This window comes from Prinia subflava, chromosome 3, assembly GCF_021018805.1.
Source record: "Prinia subflava isolate CZ2003 ecotype Zambia chromosome 3, Cam_Psub_1.2, whole genome shotgun sequence".
Taxonomy (NCBI): domain Eukaryota; kingdom Metazoa; phylum Chordata; class Aves; order Passeriformes; family Cisticolidae; genus Prinia; species Prinia subflava.
Window position 1 is genome coordinate 57,660,567 of NC_086249.1, and position 18,422 is coordinate 57,678,988.

The following is an 18,422-nucleotide window of genomic DNA, read 5'->3' on the forward strand; positions in this document are numbered from 1 at the left end:
TTAACTGAACTGCTACAGAACAAAAATACCTTTTAAATGTTTCATCTTCAGTTAAGAACAGTGTAAGATTATTCTCCCTGAGAAGAAAATCTATCCTTGTACTCTGTGTACTTTTACAAATCCTGCAGGCTTTCTTCCCCACAACTAGAAACTAAAGCCAGATCCTTTTCATATTTCATGTGAATGGTACTATTGAGAATGAGATTGGTACTTGAGGTATAGAAAAACAAAACTAGCCAGAGGCTATGGGAAATGCAGCAATGACATTTATTGGAATTTCTCCAGGCATTACATGAAAAAAATTTAAAGTGAAACAGAAGATAAAGCTCATTCAGTGCTCATCTTTTTTAAAAAAAGATATATCTGAATAATCTTGGTTCTTTGTAATAGATGCTGCTGCAGTTCCTGGGATGAGTTTTTTATGTACACATCAGCTAAAACTCACTCTGAACAAAACTGCAAAAAACTCCTTTTTCACTTGGCATTTCCCCATCTAGTACAATACAACATTCTTGAAATATCTAGACAGATTCCACATAATTTTACACACAGTTAAGACCTTCCACCCCAAATATAAAAAGAGAGACTTATTAAGTAAATCAGTATCTTTAATCAAATAAAACATCATGGAAGTAAAAAAACAACAGCAAAAAACCCAGGAGAGCCGAAGCCCCTGCGTTCCAGAGCAGTGTGCGGCAAATAAGCGTTGTTATTCCTCATTTTTATGATAACATAAAGCATAATACTTAGAAAGCAGTGATATTCAGTCCTTGCTTTCTAAATTGGACAATCTTACGCAAAAAGACACTGCTGTATTTGGCACTTTGCTTAATTGGTTTTCTTCCTAAAAAGTGTTTCCTGAAATACAGTATAAATGGAAAGAGATAACATGAGCCACTGTAACACGCAATTAAGGGTTCAGACATGCACTCCAAAATACTCGTCTATTACACATTTGTCTAAGCCTTCTCAAAAATTCCACTCAAGACATTTTCAAATCTATATGCAACTTTTTATACCTCTATAAACATAATTTCACCCTTGAAATGATCAGAGTTTATCCCACCTTCTGTCCAGAACACATAAATTCATTACTTATGTTTTAAAAAGAAGACCACAAAGCAGTATTAAAACAGGAATAGCCTGGCAAGTGTTATTAAAACTGTGCCTGTACTTCAGGATCCCCTTTGAAATGTATAGCCACTGTAATATGTGAAAATTGAAAGGTACATAGTATCTGAGACTTGCTTGGTCCTCTCTTGTGCACTCACACTTAACTTCCTGCAACCTACCTCAATTTTCTTCACAAATAAAATTGAAAACAGCTTTCTGCATGCCAATGCAATTAGACAAGGCTTCTCGCAGCATTTCTTTGGTTAAATGAGAACCCCTGACACACCTAACCCTTACAACAGGCAAGTCTCTGGTGGAAAACTAACACCAGGATGAATCCCATCCCACGGCTGTGCTTCCTTCCTCTCCTCCCCACGATGAACCCCAGGCCAGTGGAAGCAAGCAGGCCAGGAAGGAGCGGCAGTCACCCAGCTCCTGCCTTTGCGCGCTCTGCCAGGGCGTGCGGACACCTGCTCCTCGGCTCGGGGCTATGGAGGCGGAGCTGTGATGCGATGCTTTTGTGTTTCCAGTTCCAACATGCATGTGGAATTACACTGCTGACTGGTACAGCCCAGGCAGCAGATGGCACTACAGCTCTTTCTGTGCAAACCATGTCATGATACTTTTTCTGCTTATTGGGCTGTGCTCACAATGTCAGTAGAATTAAGAGGCACGCATGAGTTCACACAGATTTTCCACAGAAGATGTGAAACATGCTGCTCTTTGGAGGGAAAATTACATTCTCCTTTTTTTTTTTCTTCAAGTATTATTCAACAATATACATATATATAAAGACACACTATCCTCATTTCACTACAAGACAAGCACATCCAGAGTGAACTTGCAGACCACCATTATCTTTGTCTACTCCAATTTCTCCTTTCCTTTAGGTCAACTCTAAATATACATCTCCTCATCATAATTACATGTGAGAATCCTTTATTTCCCCCCTGTGATTTATTTACATAACCATAAAAAAATTAATAGCCTGAATTTGCATACTGACATTTGAAGGCCCATCTGTAGCTATGAGAGCCCCAGCACTATTTTTGGGTAATACCATTGCCTATTGCTAAGTAGCTATTGAAAGCAGCATACTCATTTTTTCGTTCCCTTTTTGTTTTTGAAGAAATGCTGCCTAGAAAACCCTGGTTTATGGCTTACTCCATATTTTATTATTTGGACTGTAGTTCGCTTCCTTCAGGAGCTGTTCACAGTCAGACAACACTTCTTCTGGCAAATACTTCACTATCTGCTCCAGAGTCTTTTGATATGTTGTCTTCTCCTGTTCCAGGGACTGAATTAGAGTCTTCATTTTGTTCTCTCGTGTCAAAACAGTCTCCAGGCTGGCTTCCAGACTCTGAATTTTAGCGTGAGCAACCTGTAAACAATAACATTATAATAAATTGATAATTTCTGAATAGTTTTCATTTAATATTATGATATAGTATCTGTTAAGGAAAGAATTACATAGCTACTTCTAAAAGACATCTGTGTAGGCAGCCAATACAAGGAATGCATACTGTGTATCATACACAAAATCTCCTCATAGTGACCAGATCAATCTGAAGAATTTCTCAAAGCTTTACAGAGGGAAGGAGACATACAAATGTCAGCAAGCAAGGGACAGCTGAGAGTAACAAGGAACTGGAGCCAGAAGGAGAAAAAGAAAATCGGCAGCTGGAGTAGCACTGGAAGACACAACCTACCTGACAGTGATGGAACAAGGGGAACCCTCTGTGATAAAGGAAGTTAGAAGGATGGAGAGGTTGGAGGGAAAGAGAACCTCAGCATCTAAGTCCAGAAGCAGACTGTGTTCCCTATTCTCCAATTAAAAATCAACAGCTTCCTCTGACTAGTCAAACAAACCCTGGACGACAGCAGCAGCAGTTCCCTCTGTGGGAACTGGAAGAATTCTGATTGTTCCTAGGAAAGGGTAAAAGGAAAGGAACGAAGAAATTATGCAAACAAAAAGGTGAAGAGGTTAAGCACTGAGAAAGATGCATTATTGTAAGGCACTCTGAAAGAACAGAAAAGCTTTGATAGAGCCTTTCAAATCAGCCACTCAATTACTCTATGCCTTTTGTGCATTTTCAGAACAGAGGTAAAAGCCATAGCTGTAGTATAGAAATAAAGAAAAACAAAAAAGAAAAATTAATGATAGTAAAATGTTCAAGTGATTCCTGTTTTCAGTACCAAAAGAACACAGCACCCTTAATACATAAACACAAAAATAATGAGGACTTGATCTTTCCTTTTTTCCTTCCATTTTCACATTTTTGAAGCTGAAAGTGTCTTCTGAGCTCTTTGCAATGCTTGTTCAAATTCACAAATATAGCAAGAAATAGCCTGATGATGAAAAAACCAAGGACTTATCTTTCAAGAAAATGCAAGACAATACAACATATTGCAACTGAAACAAGTCCTGGCCAAGCTATGAGACAAAGAGTAGATAGTGAAGGAGGAAGGGCTGTTTTAAAGCACAATTTCACCAGGCAAAGTCTGATGGGCTTTCAGATATAATCAGGTCTGCTATGAGAGACCACCTTCCAAAAGTAGGACTATGAGTTTCAGCAGAAGGAAACAAAACAACACTGCCTACAAAGGTTTGGACAAAACAAGTCTGCTGTACTATGGATTATTTCTTAAAACTTTCTCATAGGGAAGCAGAGAGAGAAAGGACAGAGAACTCATTTTCCAGTAAGATACACAAATCTTGCCAACAGATTTTATCGCAGATAAGGGTAGAGAGATTTTGGGAAAAAAGAAATCTAAATCAAGAAGGAAAAGTCCAAGGAATAACAAAGGAGTTAGAAGTACATCTAGCAGAAGAGAATCACTGTAATTAAGAGAACTGCTCAACTGCACAAGGTCTTGCAGTAAGAAGACTTCTCACAAACACTTAAAAACACCTTCTCACAAACACCTTTTCCTCTGGCTGAATCACAAAAATGACTTCAAAATGAATTTGTTGCCTAAGTCGCCTACCTGTAACTTCTCCAACAAATCCATGTTTTGCCTCTTCAGATGATTGTTTGCCCTCTCCAGCTTTTCCAGAGGTTCACCTTCATCACAGGGACTCACGTTTTCCTGTTCATCCTGAAGAACGTGGTACTCTACTTCATAGGCATGGAGCTGTTTTGAAATATCCATCTCAAACACCTGCAATGAGAGAAAAGACCACTTTTAACTAGAATAGGGAGGACTTATTCCACGAGAATGTTTGACTAAGAGTCAACTCTTCTTGATTAATGCTTTTCCTCCAAGAAAGTATTTTAAGGGGACGTCTACAGTAAGAGCATTATAACAGAGTTGCAGCTATAGTAAATCATAGACTTCAGAATAAGAATAAGAATAATCATGCCTTTCACAATTACCAAATACCATCTCTTACTATGAGATGTATCAGCAGAAAAGTCTTATTCAACACAAGAATTTTATAATATGACAAAGTTTTATTGACTCTTGCTCAGGAATATTAAGAAGTTCAAGACAAAATTTTTAAATCTGGGATTCATTAGATCTCTGCCTTCAAAACTAGATCCCTTGACTCTAGGAGATCATTACAGACATCTGTAAAAACATTCTTCATGGTTACAGTTTCCATGTGCTCTATCCCTGCATGACACACTTCTTTCTTATTGGGATACTTTAGGGACAAAGCATTGTGAAGTCTACAGAACTGAGCCTCTAACAGTGATGAAACATATGACCCTTATCTGTTTACACATCTAGTCACAGCCTCTCAGCTTCAGAAAATTACCAAAGATTTTAGACCAGGATTGGAAGGATGTCTACAGTGACATCAATTTTCTGTTCCTTATCCTAGAGATCACAAACGTTCCACCAACACAAGACACACACAGATTCCCTGGAAAACCAAGTTCTGTATTACTTTCACTGTTCTATTCAAATGAGATAAAACTTTAAATCATGTAGTGTTCAAGCTGGGTGAGTACCATTTTCCTCTACATAGCTACCTGATCAATCATCTGTGTATAACAGGTCTGCACAATGCCTACATTTTCCTTTCATTACCGATTTCAAGGGGATGGTCCTGGGAACTACAAGACTGAGACAGCCAAACAAGTGCCTTGCAGCCAGGCTAGGTGGCAGCAACAGGATACAGGCAGCTTGCACATGAATGCACATCTGGAAGGCTGCTCAGCATGAGACCACACCACAGGCCAGCTGAGCTGAGCTGCCCTGCATGAAAACACACACAGGCAACATAACCCATTCTTTACTCTATCAGACCTGGTTTTGCACAAAGCCATTTCTACCCTGCCCACAGAGCATGGCTGCCTCTGCAGCCCATGCAGAAGACAGAGCAGATTTAATGTGTAAAAGTATCAAAAGTGTTAAACTACCATTTCTATCATTCCCAGAATCAATGAGTTGTGAAAGACAGAAGTGCCTGACAGGTTTAGCATGGCAATGACAGTCAATGCAATGAGGAAATGAAGATTTACATTGTCTAAAAATTAATTCTTATCTACCAGCACCTGAAAGAGTCAAACCTTAACAAGCCACAGGAATGCACAATTGTTTACTGCACTCCTGCCCATGGACGTGGTTTTCTAGAGCTCTTCTGTTTCTCTGAGCTACCACCTGAAGAGGGAGGGCTGCTTGCAGCTTCACAATCAAGGTGCTAGACTGAGGCTCACTCTCAATTTGCAGCTTCAACGCAGAGGAAGTTAAGTTATAGATATGAAGATTCCAGACACTGACAGTATTTATCAAGAAGCTTTACATATCTTCTTCTGAGACTTTTGCATATAGTGTAGGCATGATTATTTTAAAGTAAATTAAATGGGGGGAAAAAGTAAAGGGAAAAACATCCTTACCTGAGTAATAATTTTTTCCATTTGAGGTTTAGTCATATCTGGAATAGTGGTTTTAAGAAAATCAACAATGTTCTCAAAACTCTCACATCCCATTATAGATGTCTCTTGATTGCTAAGTAGGCTCAGTGCTACTTTAAATATGACTTCTGTTCCTTGAAGAAAAATAATGTCTAAAAGAGAAAATAATTAAATTATCTTGAAAATGGGAGCTAGTCATTGGATCAATGCATATATTTACTGGGATGTTCTTTGTAATCAATCACAGTGCAGATGTATTCAGTTCAGAAGTGCAATCTGTCTCATTTCAACATGAGGATAAAGCATGAATTTTCTTTCACCTTACAGATGTGAGTGAGCATTAAAATACAGCATGCTTATTATGTCTGTAGCAGTTATCTGCAATAAACATTTCATCACTGTCTGCCAGAGACTGTTAACCAACTGCTAACTGGTTCTAAGTGCTCCTGTGACTGAAAAACAATTGGGGAGCAAATCACAACACAACCATCTTCTACAGTCAGAAACTAGTCTTTAAAAAAAAATAATGTAGATTCCATAACTGGTTATTTTCAAAATTCATAGCAGTGATCTTAGTGGCTATAATCTAAGCCCCAAACCCTTACTTTGAGGGATAATTACATGGATAAGAGAGGAAAGTCTGGGCTCTGCAGGCCAGTAGACACAGACTCTTCAGAAATGGGAATGTTGAGGATAGTAAATAGAAATTCTGCCTCAGAATCAGTGGTGGACTTGAAGTTACTGAGATGAAGGCAGCACATGGGCATTTCAAATAAACCTCCTGAGCTGTCAGCTCTGTCACAGTACAGGGTGTTTGTTTGGGGCTACACAACTGAAGAAATTGAATTCCTGATCCTGATACTCAAGAGGTCATCCCTAGCCTAATCCAATATCACACAGCAGCACAAGGACACTGATGAGGCAGCCATCGCCCTCAAATGCAGTCCCTGAAATTCTCCCTTCTCAAGTCTATAATGGACATTTAAACAGCATAAATATATAATTTGTAAAGGGTAGACAATAGTCATTTGTTCCTGGTAAATGACAATGGCCCATAAGACATTAAAAATTCAGGAATTCAAAGCATTAAGAAGTAAAACAACACAGTAACTTTTCCGTTTTAAAATGGGAACCTGCCTTGCTCAACTTATTACAGAGAAATAAGCATCAAACCTCCTTCCCATCTTCCCCATATATAAAAAATTCATTTAGGAAAGAAAAAACCAAACAACAAAAAAGAAAAGAACACAAAATGCTCAAGTGTCCCAGAATTCAGAAATCCCACTGGGAAACAGATATTCACATGACTGGTACACCACTGAGAAAGAGATACATCAATCATTTGTTCACTCAGATAGCAGAGTTTGCTGTAAATGGAAAAAAAACCCTGCAATTGAGAAAGCACTGGGGTAAAAAAAGGAATAAAAAAGTTAAAAACTTAAAATCAAACCCAACCAATCGAAACCCTCTTCCTGCCCCCAAGCCAATACACCACACAAATTGAGAACCTAACGCTCTCCAGTATTAAAACATGAGACAAAGTCAGGCTGAATTTCTTAAGAGAAGACAAAAGGTGCCGCATGAAAACAGAAAAACCAAAGAGGAAAAAGTATCTGATTTATGAGGAAGTCCCTTACACATGTATTTAGATTCTTGGTGCATATATAAGTACTGTGAGTTTTGCATTAATAAATAAATTTAAATTTTAAAAAAGGGTGCATTACTAGAGATTTGACTAAGCTAGAAGTTCTTATGGATAAGAAAAGACCCCAAAATAACTACTTGACATCCTGATACTGTAAATACTACCAGGCATAATCACTATTTAGGATTCTGTACTAGACGGTACCCATAGAGGAGTTTTTAATGAAAAAACTATCTAAATGAGATCAGAGACATATTAAGATTTGGAAATTGTTCAATATATATACATGAATACCTAAACCAGCCTTTAAGTTCAAATTTGCCTGAATTTTTTTAGAAAGCATTTCAGAATCAGAATTCAGAAATGCATTTTCTTTTTTCAGTTTGCAAGTTCAACAAGGTGAACTTTTATACTGATATAAACTGAACAAATTTGCATAAAATATATTTCCAACAATTCATTTTCTGCTGTTTACACTTCAGAAGTCTCTTAGGTAGTAAGAGAAGATATAATTATTTGCTCAAGTCTGATGTTTCAAGAAATATTTTTTGGATTTACCTCCTAAGGAGCTGACATCCCACCAAGAAAAGTGTTGCTACTTGCCACCCACAAGTCTCTCCAAATGTCCCAAGCATGTACAAAACTACTCCTGGAGTGTTTCAAAACACAATGGATATTGTTCTGTTTATTATTTCAATAGAATAAACTTTCTTACCAAACACTCTGGCTACAAATCCTAATGAAAACTGAGATGCAAACAGTGTAAGAAACCACGGCGCAGCATAAAGACTGGGGCTGATTTCATTCTCTTCGAGATGATTATACAGGTCTCGGTGATAATCATGTAGAAGCCTTGAGAGCTGATACATCTGAATCTACAGTGCATGAGGGGGTTGGGGGTGGGGGAGAAAGTAAAGAAAGAGAAGTTCAGCTTTACTCAGTTTTCCAAATCATTCATATTTCATTCAAGGGAAATTAACTGCAGTACAGATGGCACAGTAAAATGAAGCTTAATTGCCTCCTGGGGCCTTGAGTGGTATCTACTCATGTATAAACAACCTGCCACTAATGAATTAAAACCAACAGGGCAGTCAATAACAAAGAACAGTTGGAACATGATTACTAATGAAGTATCATTTCAGATTCACAGGCTTAAGGTAAGAAGGCAATATATTGCTCCAACTTTGTCAACAAACCAGAACTTTCAGTCTTGCAGGAATGAAATTAGTTCTGCCTCTTTCAAGATGTCAAAACCACGAGTTGTCACTGAATTTACACATTTCAGCTTTCATTCTTTGAATTTTGGCCTTATTTTTGCTGCATTTAAAACTCCAGTGCTACAGTCATCACTTTAGACAGTTTCTGCACCCACAGAACACATTTTACACAGAGGTGTACCACATACATATTTCCCAGCACATCTCCCAGTGGTCCTGTGGAATTTAAGATACTGATGCAAAGAAGTGCATCAAGGTTGCTGTACAACCTATAATGGTTGGATGGGAAAATGGTTAAAAGGTGCTATTAATGGCTAAAAATATCACTCTGTGGTAAATTATTTCCTTACAATGCTTCTCCCAGAAAGCAGAAGGTAAGAAGTAGACATATACCGTTCAGTTGTCAGGTCCAATTTTATTGTCAACAGTGCTTTATGCTTAAGGTGAATCTGTTCCTCAATAAGAAAATGACTCTTTAGATCCAACTGTTTTCCTACTTCTAGAGTTCATGCTTGCCCCCTACCAAAAGCTGAGTGCACTTGAAGCTACCTGTTAGTCAGCACTGCACACAAGCAGAGGGATCACTTTGATTTCAGCAAATCAGCCAAATTTGTGCATGCATTTGAGTTCTTGTTTAATTGTGTAAGACACCAATTAAGCCCAGTTTGGACTGTGCCAATACAGAACACACGTGTGAAGTCAGAATTGCATCACAGAGCAGTAAACCAATTGGGATAGTTCATGATGAACTAAGCATTTAGATTACTACTTTTTCCAGACAACTACTAAAAAAATCTAAGTCAAACAAGTTTTTATCATCCTGAAGAATCATCCTACATTTTTCTTCTACAGGACTGAAGCCAATTCTGCCTATAAACTTTCTGTTGTTTCACTACTGTAAATGCAAAAGAATTTGCACTACTCTACTCCTGTTACAAAACAACCCAAACATAGTAAGATCCTCTAAGTCTTCTTGTCTAGTTTGTCTTGAGCAGACAAAACTTTAACAGAAGAACTGTCTAGAAGCAAACTGTGGATTATAAAAGCTTTAACTCATCAGTGACATATTCCTCTATAATATAAGGGGTTTATAGCACATTATAATTATTCAAATCAGTGGACAGTTGCATGTCAAGGTGAAAAATTTCTCAAACTTTAAACCCTGAAATTTATACAGATCTGAAAACTTTTCTGTTTCCTTCCTAAACAGTCTTGAGTATCTATTGCTAGCTGTTAAATAATATAGCAAAGCATGCATCATTGCATAGGATAATTAAACTATTAAAAATTTTTTCTCTGTTGAGCGTGGTGGATTAGAATAGAATGAGAGAAAAAGAGGTGAAATGATGAGTCAAGGCAGAGCAGCCCCAAGTACAAATGCCTGCAGAATACATTGACTGGCCACTGTGTGTCACTATTGACTTGACTTGGTGTTTCCAGAGAGAAACACTCTACATTCAAGTGCTCATGGACTGAAGAAAAACAAAATCCAAATAATTTTTAAACTCCATCCATACATGACAAAGCATATCAGCATTTTTTCTGACATAAGGAAGAGAGAGCAGTGAGGAAGAGAAAAAGAAGAGCAAAATAGCAGAAAGCAGACTTTCTGAAGAGATGACAGGGTTGTGGAACAGGAAAAACTCTGCAAGTTTTAAACTTCTCTGTTTGCAAATTGAGAGGCAGAGAGGGGCTTGACAGTAAAATATACATGTACCTCAAAACCTCCAAAACAGTATAAGAAGCCTCATAAGGCCCTGGAGAACCTAAGAAGCCCCTAAGAACTCAAAAGTAATTTAAAACTGGTTTGGTGTGGAAGGACTGACTTACCTGTAGTGACATCATGTCTGGCCTGTACTGTTTACGGAAGCCAAGGTCATACATGAGGAATTTCAGCATCTCAAAGGCCTGTTCTTCACTCATGTGTAGAAGCAGCACTCCAGCTACAAAACTTATACCTTGACAATAACCCACTTCTTTGTCCAGCAAAGAATATGCTTTCAAGAGATTAAACAGTGATAGCTGTCCTGCTCCCAGGTGTGTGGAAAAGTAAGGATGTGTAGGGAATGTCCGTCCTGATGTAAAAAGAGGAGAATAGTTGATATTCAATTCTTCTGAAGAAAAACCCCAATCCATCTGAAAACCAGCATTTCTCCTCCCTCAGACCATTTCTCTTTACTGTCATATGGAGTTTATGTTTAATAAGATTAATCTGTATCTTACCAGTGATTTTGGGCTGTACCTTTTGAATTCATTTAATATTCTCATCTGCACAGAACTTGCAGAAGCAACTGCCTGACTTCTCTTTTCAGACAGATGCAGAAGGGCATAAATATGAATGGCTTAGTCTAAGAAATCATCTGCTTACAGGACTCGTAGTGGCATCCACAAATGTATCCTGATGACATAGAAAATGGAGCTCATAGAGCAGCATCTCTCCTCAGCAACAGCTTCTATTATGGCTGGACTGTTTTTCACTCAAAGACCCACAAAACCAGTTGGAAAGAACAGACTTACCTAGATCTACGAGGATGGCATGCTGCTGAGCAGTCAGTTGTTTCAGAAGTTCTTTGTAAGAGATGTCGGGAGGCTGCTGCTTGTTTGGCAGCCTGTGCCTGACTCGGTGTTGCACAGCCAAAAACTGCCAAATTTCTCCCCGACGACTTTTTGGTACACCTGCAGGTCAGTCAAAAAACAAGAGGCCTGAGCAGGGGGATACTTTTAGTGCTACAACAAAGGAATTTGCTTTGTCATAATTTTGGCTGAACCACTCTGGAGAATCCCTGACAAAGTGAACTCCACTCTGCAGTGCGTTCACTCAGTAGCCATGGCTCAGTCCCACAAACTAAACATGAACTACCAGCTCAAGGGCAATTACACTGAGCAGTATCCTGGGCAATTTAGATACAGATATCCCTGGCTTTGCCACTTCTGACCTGTTAGCGTCCAGCAGGAAAAGGTGCAAAACTACACTCAGATTGTAGAATGACCTGTTTAGAAAAGCTGAACTAAATTCACAAGTGTAAAATACACGGCAGTCCACCTCCTCTTTCCCTTTGCAAAGGGCTGCTCATGTCAATCCATAGATGTGGAAAGATACATTCCCCTTTGATATCTGACTTGGTAAAGCAACCTTTGAAAGTCAAAATGTCAACTCTGCTAATACCTTCTAGGTAAACAATTATTTAACAAGAAGACAAGTTAAAAAACCATATCCTGGTTCCCAACTCTGAACTGCAATCCAACAGCAGAAGATAGGGTATCTAGATAAATAATTTGTTAGCAGACTTCTGCAGGTCACTAACAGGAACCGCTTTATATCTTTGCTACAATTTACTTTGGTAGCAATTTAAACTTCCCTTCTGTACCACAGCCAGATCACACTGAATTATTTTTCAGCATCTGTAACACAGACATCAGATTCTATGGAAGAGGGCAGAGCAGTGCAACCAGGCCCTACATCTGCATTATACTAATAAGGCCCTCTTGGCCTATGGCTAGTCCACAGAAATATCTACTTCAAGACAAAATTCCCAGCCTTTCACTCCAGGAAATGAAATACAAAGTGACATGTTCCAGACTCTCCAGAACTTGGCTCTGTTTCCTCTACGTTTTGGGCACAGTCCACAGTAGACATTATGGTCCAGCCTTCTCAGTAAGCAAATAAAATCAGAACATCTGAAACTCAGACTCCACTGATCAGAAACCAAAAGGTCATCATGTCAGCTGCAGAGGCTCCAAGTTCAACCCTGAATGCAATGATACATGGAAACAAGATGCTACTTTCAGGAGTATGACTATACATGTTTCTGCACTGCTGACATTGCAAGCTGCAGACACAGCAGAGCCTATTCTCTGTTCTACAGGAGAAGGCAGCACCTTTGTGAAGAGAAGGCAATTTTTTGCTACTGGAAAAAGTGTACTGCTGATTTCTGTTGGTATCAGAAAGGGACAAAAAATATGATCTTGAGACTTCTGAGCTAAAAGCCCCACTACATAAATACCTTCTTTTAAAGTGGAATGAATATCTTCCATGTCACATCGGATTTTGGCTCTGCAGTTTAGTAACTTCTTATCCCAAATATTTACGGCATCTTTCTGACACGTGCCAACTTCATCATAGTCCAGTTTTACTTTTCTTGATTGGAGCTCATCTCTGCTTGCTAGAACACAGAAAAAGGAAGACCACATGGAAAACCAGAATATCAGAAAATTACAAGATAACAAATACACAAACCCCATTCAAGTCAATGATCTGACTGTGGATAAATACATCTACAATTCATTACTTTATAGCTTAGATGGGGCTAGTTTTCATAAGATGTTGCATATAATAATTTAACTTCTCTTACTAGTTCATGAATATTAGCAATTCATGAAGTACATAAAAGTATTTTTTAAAGCTTGGGGCAAAAAAAACCCACTCAACAAAACCTTACAGCACCTGCTCTGCAAAAACACTTCTAATCATTTTATTCTTGTTTATATTGAACATTACAATTGTTTGAGTATGGAAAGTCCCAAACATATGAATGTTTGCATTAGAGATTTAGGCAAGCAAGCTAGGCAAGTCTTCTGAACTGAAGTCAGTCACACTGGTTCCAGTTCTTACACGCCTCTTAAGTGAATGAGAAGTGCTCTTGGCACTCCTACCTGGCATCATCAGGCTGAGTAGTGCAAACAGAATGAACCAACATAAACCATATCCAGAAAGATACATTTGTACTGAAGCACAGAATTGCTGCTGTTATAAACTTAAAAGCTTTGCTGCATAGGACTACCTGGTACATAGTATTTATTACACTACTTCTGAAATAAAGCTGCATTGTCACCCTGCCATTTCATGGAGAAGCAGTTTTCATTTCCATTACTAAGAAATTAACTCTGGATATTTTGTTATTCATGATGCACATGCAGAAAAACACACCAGTTCCTCTAACTACTGGTACAAAAAACTGAAACCAAGCCTTAATTGTGTCTTAATTTAGAGAGGCATGTTTAACTATCATTGGAGTGAATTGTACATTTCACAACATCACCTCTGAGCTGCAATTGAGTTTATCCCAAATTTGTCTTGATCTGTGCACATTACTTCTTGTAGAAGCCCCTTTCTCTTACAAATGTAATCCCTTTCCCACCATCACCTCTAGGTGAAAGCAAACTCTCGCTCACATTTTTATACATCCTGCAAAACAAGACCATCTGTTCCTTCACCTACTCATCTCACTTCAGATAGAGTCAATATTGGATCAATCCACAGGATCATTGCCTGGCCCACTTCAAAAATGACAAATTATTTCTAAAAGCTCAATGTTACACCTCTGAGGCCTTACCCATTCAAGACTACGGGGGCCCCTGCAGAAGCAGGTATTATGCAAGGTGAGATGCAGTGCCATAAAAACAGGAGTGTGATCTTACCACAGGGATTTGCAGCTCAGCTGGGGCGATTTCAAATGCTACCCTACTGCTGTACGATTTCACCCAAGAATTCTCCCTCTTGTAAGCAGCATGCAACAGATTCAAGACAGCAGTAACATATTTCAGTGTGACAACAAACTCCCACATTACCTGTGCAGTTAACCCTAGTGAAAGCCAGCAAGTCTGCCTGTTGATCATGCATGCCCTACCTACTACCCCATCCTTGGCTGTTTTCAACCATCCTTGTTAACATTTTTCCCAATCATCACTAGGTGGCCTGCAACTTTTTGCAGCTCTTATATTTCTAGGTGACCAACTAGAAAAAGGAGGTTCTAGCTTCCCAGAAAAAAAGAAAGGAAACGAAGATGAAAGTAAGTTTGTGCAATTGACAGAACTTACCTTCTGTAAAATAGAGAACTAATAGCATTCAAGTCTCCTCGACAGCAAAAGGAATAGGAAAAGAGGTTCTATTTATATTTTGTACATAAAAGTCAATAAATGATAACAGAAATCCACTAGAAACAGTTTCACAGCAATTCCAGTCTTAAACCAGTCTAATATATACAGTTAATAAATTCACAGCTAGGAACCTGGGTTCAAGTAAAGAAATTTCTCCATTTCTGTTACTACATTTCCCTTTCCTGAGATGTACATTTAATTGTAGGCTAGGATGCAAAGAACCGCCTGAATCTACGCTTGTTTGGAATGTATCAGCTCTGCCCATGTCCTGTCCATAAAATGGCCCAGGTTGTAACAGCCCACAGGAAGGAAACCTAGAGATAGGTGTTAGAACAGTTTACTTTTCACCCTTTGAAAATAAGATGACAAATTCTAGCTAGCAAGAGCACCAGTTTCATCAGGGGTACTCATAAACCTGAACATAAGAATGGAGACATGCTCCTCAGAGCACAAACCACGAATGTGGGCTGGCAAATGGGTGCCAGTTTGGTATGTCCGCTGCCAACACTCCTGTTTTCACCACAAACGATCAGGTAGGAAGGATCTGATTTCTACATATCTTTTACAGAATGGAAGCAACTTCTACCTGAGTCTTAAGGAACTGTACTATTGTAATAGCAATGGTATAGCAATGAATTTATCACTCAGCAGCTGAAAGTATCAGAGAGAATAACATGAAATAAGTCACCACCGCAGATCTCCAGCTTCCTCACCCCACAAAAATAGACTGTTTGCTAGGATGGTTTAAGAAATGAAGATTTTGGCTGAAGTTCTCTCTAGATGCTCCCTATGAATCTAAGAGTTTCCACAGAACTGTGTGTCAACAGGGAGACAAACTGTAGAGAGAAACAGCACTGAGAAATACCCTATGTGTGTAGGAAATACATCCAAGGATGTATGCCTGTAGGGACATGGAAAGAACTTCTGTCCTGATGTTTTTCTTTCCTCTCACTGCCTTCCCAGTAAGTCTAAAGAAGGAAAAAGAGTTAACTGACCTTACCAAGATCATTATGGTTGAAGTATTATGGGAGTATGAAGAATCAGACTACCATATAGGTTATACAGTATAAAAGAGAAGATGAAGGCAGCAGTTGTAGAGAGGACACTTGGAATTTTCAACTTGCACCAAAACCTTGTAAGTCTATTATACTGAAGAACTTCTATATGGTAGGATAGACATTGCATCCTTTCATTTGTGTGAGTCCTGACCAGTTTTAATAAAATATCCCAGCCAGACACTCAGGCAGTTGACAATCACAATGGTCAACTTTAGATCCCTCACTAACAGCACTCAATTTTCAGTGTACAGTGCTCATGTTCCAAAAAACAGAACTTTCTGACATACCTCAAGAGCCAGTTGCTCAAAAATCATATTTGGATTCAAGCATTAATAAATTACCACTGTGATGTGGTTAATGAAGAACAAAAAGCCTGGAGAGAAAGGCCATGAGCTGCAAAGGACTGAAACGAGATAGAAAGGGTAAGGTTTACCATACCTAAGTGTTCACACAGCACCTGTTCTCCTTACTCCACTCCACATTACAACTCCTAGACTCAGACAGGTACAACACAGACTATAGTATCCTTCGTCTAACATGCACTCAAAAAGGAAAATTTATCGCTTTCTTTTGTTACTAAGATTATTCATTTAAAGTGAGGTAGATAGAGAACCCGGTCAACTGTGAGACAGGACTAGGAAAACAGGGTTTTTTTCTAGTACTGCTAGCTAAAGAGTCACAGAACCACATCTTTGTTTGAGATGCCCAACACCAGAACCATTTTCATCTTCAGGCAGCAGAATCTGCAATAGCTTTTAGAGATATTTTCTAAATAGCTAACCTTCCAGCTTCTGGTTTTCTTTTTCCATTCGAAGTAACAGAATTTGTTGATGGATGGCTTTTCTCCACAGACTTTGTAGTTCTTCTGAGTTTCTCCTCTCTCCAGTTTTATCTGGACAATCCTCATTTTGCAATACTAGAACAAGAGGGTCCTCCTCCAGGGGTGGAGCAAGAGGGGATAAGGGTAACAATTCACTTCCATCATGACCATCTGCAAAGAATCAGAAAGCTATTACAGGAAACTCAGATTGTTTGACATATCATGAACATCTATGTCATAGCAGAACAAAAATAGATGTCTTTTACATTCAGCAGTGACTTGCTAATTCCAAAGACAGATAAAATGCAATGCAACAGAACAGAATTATTTTTTAAAACGTGTTTTGTTTACATTAATAAAGTTATATTTAAAGCAGGTAGAGTTAGGTAAAGGGTCACCCAGTATTTCAAACATTTCCCCTGCCAGCTCCTTCCACAGTTACCACAAAACATTTATCCATAAAGCCTCCTTTACAGTTGAGCTTGTTTACTGCTATGATTTACCACAGGTTCTACAGTAAAGCTAATTTTTCCATCTGCTAACCTGCACTACAGAGAGTGCTATAGCACTGTGTGGTCACTAAATATAGACTTTGTCATTTGCCTATGGTTTTAAATTCTGCCAAACAGGACTTTATGAATAGCAAGATTTCAGCTATTTCAGAGGTTTCTACTTTAAATGGCTTAAAGCTGTAAGAATTATTGACACACTCAACAGGTGCTATGTGCAGTACAAGCACAAGATATAAAATTTACCATTTTCTCCAAACACTCTAATTATGTACACAGGTCAGGGTAAAAATTTCCTAACTGTTAAATACAGTATCTTTGGCAGCAAGAGACCTGCCATAATTTCCTTGCTACAGCAGCTATGGTAGATTGCAATTCATTTGATTTTGATGCCAAAATCCTCTCTTCAGAGCAATGAAAACCTAAACAGTCTAAAACCAAATGAGCACAACTGATCTCTGGCAAGGTTCCAGCACGAATATTGTACCACCCTGACTCCCTTCTCCCTTTCATATTGACACACGTTGCAGTTCACTACAGCATTAAGTAACAACTGCTTGTTTATTTTCTTTAAAAGCACACACAGACCTGGATGCTGCATCTTGGAAGGAGATTTATTCATAGGTGAAGCTACCTGCAGGAATATTCTCCGCCGCCAGGAGATGCGGCGAGGTGTGAGCGTGGCCCCCGCAGCATTTAGAGACTCACTGCTGCAGAAGGTTGACGTTCTTTTCTTTCCCTCCCCATCACTGAAGGAAAGAAAAAGCAGATGGGGTATTTAAAGTCAGTATTCTTTTAGGGGGGAAAAACCACCTTTATTAACTGTGTCTAATATATAACCAAGCCTGCAGGAGCGTTTGTGAGGAAGCTTAAAAAGGCAAAGTGTGCTGAGTGTGAGCTTCACCTGGAACACTGAAGTGCCCAACTGTTTTCTTGTAGCACAGTGCTGTGGAGTTTGCACTAGATACCACCAGGAAGCATTCATACCATTCATAAATGGTTCAGCTGTAAGCTCAGAATAAAAGCTTAATTTTTTGAGAAACTAAGAGAGAAACACGGTAATAGCCTCTAACGTTGGGGTTTGTTTTGCCATACATCAGTCTTCTGGGAGTGATCTGATGTAACACCCCTAAAAGCAGAGATGGTGCTCCAGTGGAGCACAACACTCCATTTAGTGCCATTTTCAGTGTCATGCTGAACTCACAGGTGAACATTTCATTGGAGACAATGTTCTGCCATCTCATACAGTCTCTTTCCTAAGCTTCAAGAAGTTGATGCTTCACTTGGATAAATGGGGACACATGTCCTCATGTTTCAT

At 38.9% G+C, this 18,422-nt stretch overlaps 1 protein-coding gene across 5 annotated transcripts in view; it reads right to left on the minus strand.

Moving 5' to 3' along the window:
• Positions 1–244: 244 nt before the first annotated feature.
• Positions 245–18,422, minus strand: part of TBC1D4 (TBC1 domain family member 4) — a 95,820-nt gene continuing 77,642 nt past the window's right edge. For 4 of the 5 annotated variants that reach the window (XM_063392224.1, XM_063392222.1, XM_063392223.1 and 1 more), the window contains 9 exons: positions 17,693–17,853; positions 16,557–16,766; positions 12,845–13,003; positions 11,358–11,516; positions 10,671–10,915; positions 8,339–8,498; positions 5,961–6,130; positions 4,102–4,275; positions 245–2,494 (listed from right to left, as the gene is read on the minus strand). In XM_063392224.1, the coding sequence (XP_063248294.1) occupies positions 2,267–2,494; positions 4,102–4,275; positions 5,961–6,130; positions 8,339–8,498; positions 10,671–10,915; positions 11,358–11,516; positions 12,845–13,003; positions 16,557–16,766; positions 17,693–17,853 (1,666 nt within the window). In that variant the 3' untranslated portion in view covers positions 245–2,266. The remainder of the gene's footprint in view (positions 2,495–4,101; positions 4,276–5,960; positions 6,131–8,338; positions 8,499–10,670; positions 10,916–11,357; positions 11,517–12,844; positions 13,004–16,556; positions 16,767–17,692; positions 17,854–18,422) is intronic. The other variant, XM_063392226.1, reaches the window with a different exon arrangement.